General features: G+C 48.2%; 1 protein-coding gene across 1 annotated transcript; it reads right to left on the reverse strand.

The window, feature by feature from the left end:
* Positions 1-489: 489 nt before the first annotated feature.
* On the reverse strand, positions 490-1,417 carry LOC146194018 (protein HIRA-like). Its single transcript, XM_084600671.1, has 3 exons — positions 1,191-1,417; positions 762-1,113; positions 490-714 (listed from the first exon to the last, which is right to left on the reverse strand). Exons 1-3 carry the CDS (start codon positions 1,415-1,417, stop codon positions 490-492), a joined length of 804 nt encoding a protein of 267 aa, XP_084456797.1.
* Between the last annotated feature and the right edge of the window lie 2,498 nt (positions 1,418-3,915).

Genomic DNA, 3,915 nt, shown 5'->3' on the forward strand with positions numbered 1-3,915 from the left:
CTGCTGTCATGAGGGGGGGGGCAGTCGCCTCGTCAAGTTGCTGGTAGCAGTAGCTTTTTGCGGCTGCTCCATCCTTGTACTTTGTGCAATGGAAAATAAAGTTTGATCAGATTTGATTTGATTTGATTAAAACATCCGTCGTGGGGTAACTTATAAAAGTGGCGAGACATATACATCCGAGGAATGTCTTCTCCCACAGAAATGGCTTGGGGAGAGTAAGGTGCTGAAAACAAACTCTCACGTCATAACTTCAATCTGCCAGAAATTCAATAAGATACCATGACTATGCGGGATCGTGTTTAAGACTGCTTTTCTGGTGTCGAGTCAGATACAGATTGTCTGTGAACTGACAAGCATCATAAAAAATGTCCTGAACTTATTCGGTACTTCTATTTCTCAAACGTTAACGGCAGGTAAAATGAAGAATTTTAATCTATATTTATGATCACATAGATTTTTATCATCGGATGCAAGGTGTGGCAGCACGTCTCAGAGAAGACCACGTTTGTCCAGACCCAATATGAGCGGCTCCCACGACTGCGAGCTGCCAACCACGGGGCCCAGGAGCTGGGAGCAAAGATCTTTCAATCTGCTTTCCAGGCCCTCAGAGTCGAGGTAGCGTGCCAGCGTGAGCGTCCATAAGCGATACTCGGTAGACGACCGAAGTGCCAAGGACGCTGCCACCTGTCCATCAAGGAAGCTCACAGTGCCAGCCTGCTCGATGGACCAGCATGGAACACAGACTTTGACCGCTGAGGTACCTTGAACATATTGCGCTGAAGCGATCCGAGGGGCAGGTGATTCGAGCCCTTCACAGTGATTTCATCAGCAGGCGGCATGGACGCATGATGGTCCGAGCACTGCGCCACTGCATCCTCGCTGCCCGTCAGCAGGAGCCACGAGGCTAGATCCCTGCTGTACAGGTACAACCGGCCCGTGGTGAGCGTCAGCAGTGGCAGGCCCTCGTTGGTGATGCTGGACGACTTGATGGTGGCCCCCGAAGCCACCGAGTCGCGGAACAGCGGGGCCACCGACTCGTCGCGCACAGTGCAAACACGCCGGACCAAGTCCCAGACGTGCAGCGAGCCGTGCGTGGTCAAGACAAGCAGGCAACTGCCCGTGCAGAGCATGTGAGCCACGGCCACGAGAGGAGCAGGGGCGGCATTAGCTTGGCACCCGTCTGGCAAGACAGCACCGTCAGGGTGCGGTCCTCGCGTACCACGCACACCACTTGGCTGCTAACAGCCAACGCCACAGCTCGTCCCGAGACCAAGTGCTCCAAGAAGACAGTCTCCTCCTCAGTGCAGCGCACTTTGCTGACTGTCCGTGACCCGGGCACCGGGATGTCCGTCTGTAGTTGGATGCTCCTGAGCACTTTCGGATCGTCGGTGTGTGCCACCTTGAGAGTGACTGGCATGCTCTGTTTCAACACTAGAAACATGGCCTGATGCCGAAGGGGAGCCGCGACAGATTGCTGGGCAGTGGACGCCTTTGCCGCACTGAAGTATTGCGGGCTTGACTGCGGTCCCCCATCGACGCTCGCGTGGACCGAAATACCAATGAAGGGTATTTTAGGCTTGGCTAGCGTTCTTCAATTGTTTGCGCCACATGTATATAGAGATATGTGAAGATTGCTTGGAGACAGATTATGTCAGAGACTGTTGAATACTCATTTGAATGTGGGCGGATATATATAAACTGGCAGTTGTATAACAAATACGAAACAGATTAGCGAGAGCTCATACAAATGCACCAAAACACACAGCGGACGACTTCAAGAAACAATTCGCGACTTCAGTGAATATAAAGGAATAGCTCAAGAATATGGAGCCAACATATGAAATGCTACAGAATTATATTGAAAGTCACTGAATTATGAGGAAGTGAATGACTTGGGCTGGTAAAATCAAATAGAGTCCTCAAACACGATTGTTTGCACCCACCTCCAGGTTCTTTTATCTCTGCTTTAGAGATCTGCTCTTGGTTTAGGGACTTCACATAAAAATAGATTTGCATCTGGACGTAGAACTTCATTATGCAAAGCGTCATTTCTCTATCATAGGCACGACATCCAGGCTCGGGAACCTCTCCGCTTTCAAAATAACATCGCAAAATTATGGATTCCACTATCATTAATAATAATTCTTGATTTAAAAAAATGTGGCTCTTCCAGCGTTTTTACGAGCTTTGCAAGCTTCGCAGACGGATAAAGAAGAACTCCCGTGGTCGAACTTTGAGATGAATTCATTTCCTTCTTTTTGTGCGTGCATGATTTGCTCCAAACGAAATACGCAGAGCAAATACTGCAATTTGATTTGTGCATGAACTTTCAAGCTACATATAAGGCTTCTCATAAATGCTGCGCTGCTAAGTTGTACACGGACAAAGGAACTGTACAACTGCGCTTAACCTCAGTGTTTGTCCAGTTCCTTTGTCCGTGTACAACTAAGCAGCGCAGCAAATATGAGACGTTCCAACAAGCCCAGTCCCAAGCACTTCTTAACATATAATGCAATATAAGCTTCGACCTAGAACTGTGCCTATATTGACATCAGTTCAGTTCAGTCGTTCAGTCGTGTCCGACTCTTCGTGACCCTATGAACCATATCACGCCACTCTTTCCGGTCGCTCACTATCCTCCTAACATCACATAACTTCATCTGCAGCGCCTCGAGGATGCCATCTAACCATAGCGTTCGCTGCCTACCCCTTCTCCGGTGACCCTCAACCTTTCCCAACATCAAATATTTCTCCAGCGACTCCTCTCTTTTCATCAGATGACCAAACTAGCTGAGCTTGAACTTTAGAATTTGACCCTCCAATGAGCAGCCAGGATTTATGGTCGACAATATCGACTGATTTTATCTTCTGGCAGTTCAAGGAACTCTCAAGAGTCTCCGCTAGAATCACAATTCAAATGCGTCAATTCTTCGGCGGTCAGCCTTCTTCACAGTCAAACTCTCGCATGCATACATCACAACTGGAACGACCATAGCATGAGTTATACGTATCTTGGTTGGCAGTGTAATGTCTCTGCTGTTTGCTAGGCGGTCAAGGCAAGCCATGGCTCTTTTTCCCAGAAGCTCTCCTAATTTCATTGGCTGCAGTCTCCTTCCGGGGTAATCTCGGAGCCCAAGAAGAGAAAATCTGTCACAGCTTCCATTTCTTGCCCCTTGATGCTCCAGGACTTGATAGGGCAAGACGCCATGATCTTTGTCTTTTTAAATTTCAGTTTAAGCCCAAACTTCTCACTCTCTTCTTGTACGCGCATCAGAAGTCTCTTGAGCTCCACTTCACTTTCTGCCATTAAAGTGGGATCATCCGCATATCTAAGGTTGTTGATACGTTTTCCAGCAATCTTTACTCCAGCTGAAGACTCGTCCAGACCGGCCTTCCTCATGATTCACTCAGCATATAGGTTAAATAGGCAGGGCGAAAGTATACAGCCTTGCCTCACTCCTTTCTCAATCGGAAACCAATGAGTAAGAGCATGCTCAGTTTTGACTGTTGCCTCTTGCCCTTCAAACAAGTTTCTGAGGAGACAGATGAGGTGAATTGGAACTCCCATCTCTTGGAGAGTTTCCCACAATCTGCTGTGATCTACGCAGTGAAACGCTTTTGCATAAATAATAAAGCAGAAGTAGGTAGGTTTCTGGAGCACTGTTACTTTTTCCATGATCCAGCGAAGGTTAGCAATCTGGTCTCAGTTCCTCTGGCCTTGCGAAACTCCGCTTGCACGTCCGGAAGCTCCCGATCCACATACTGCGGCAGCCTACATTGGAGGATTTTCAACATCACCTTGCTAGCATGCGAAATAAACGCGATCGTGCGGTAGCTGCAAACAATCTTTGGCACTGCCTTTCTTTGGAATTGGGATGTAAACTGACCTTCTCGAATCCTGTGGTCACTGCAGGG

The sequence above is a fragment of the Amblyomma maculatum genome, chromosome 4 (genome assembly GCF_055883805.1).
Source record: "Amblyomma maculatum isolate TAMU_Amacu chromosome 4, ASM5588380v1, whole genome shotgun sequence".
NCBI lineage: Eukaryota > Metazoa > Arthropoda > Arachnida > Ixodida > Ixodidae > Amblyomma > Amblyomma maculatum.

What these genes read in the sequence shown, in the direction of transcription:
- LOC146194018 (XM_084600671.1), bottom strand. Translation starts at nt 1,417, where the DNA reads ATGCCAGTCACTCTCAAGGTGGCACACACCGACGATCCGAAAGTGCTC. An exon ending in GACCGCACCCTGACGGTGCT is followed by an intron (nt 1,114 to 1,190) that starts GTCTTGCCAGAC and finishes CTGCACGGGCAG; the next exon opens with TTGCCTGCTTGTCTTGACCA. An exon ending in TTCAGCGCAATATGTTCAAG is followed by an intron (nt 715 to 761) that starts GTACCTCAGCGG and finishes TCCATCGAGCAG; the next exon opens with GCTGGCACTGTGAGCTTCCT.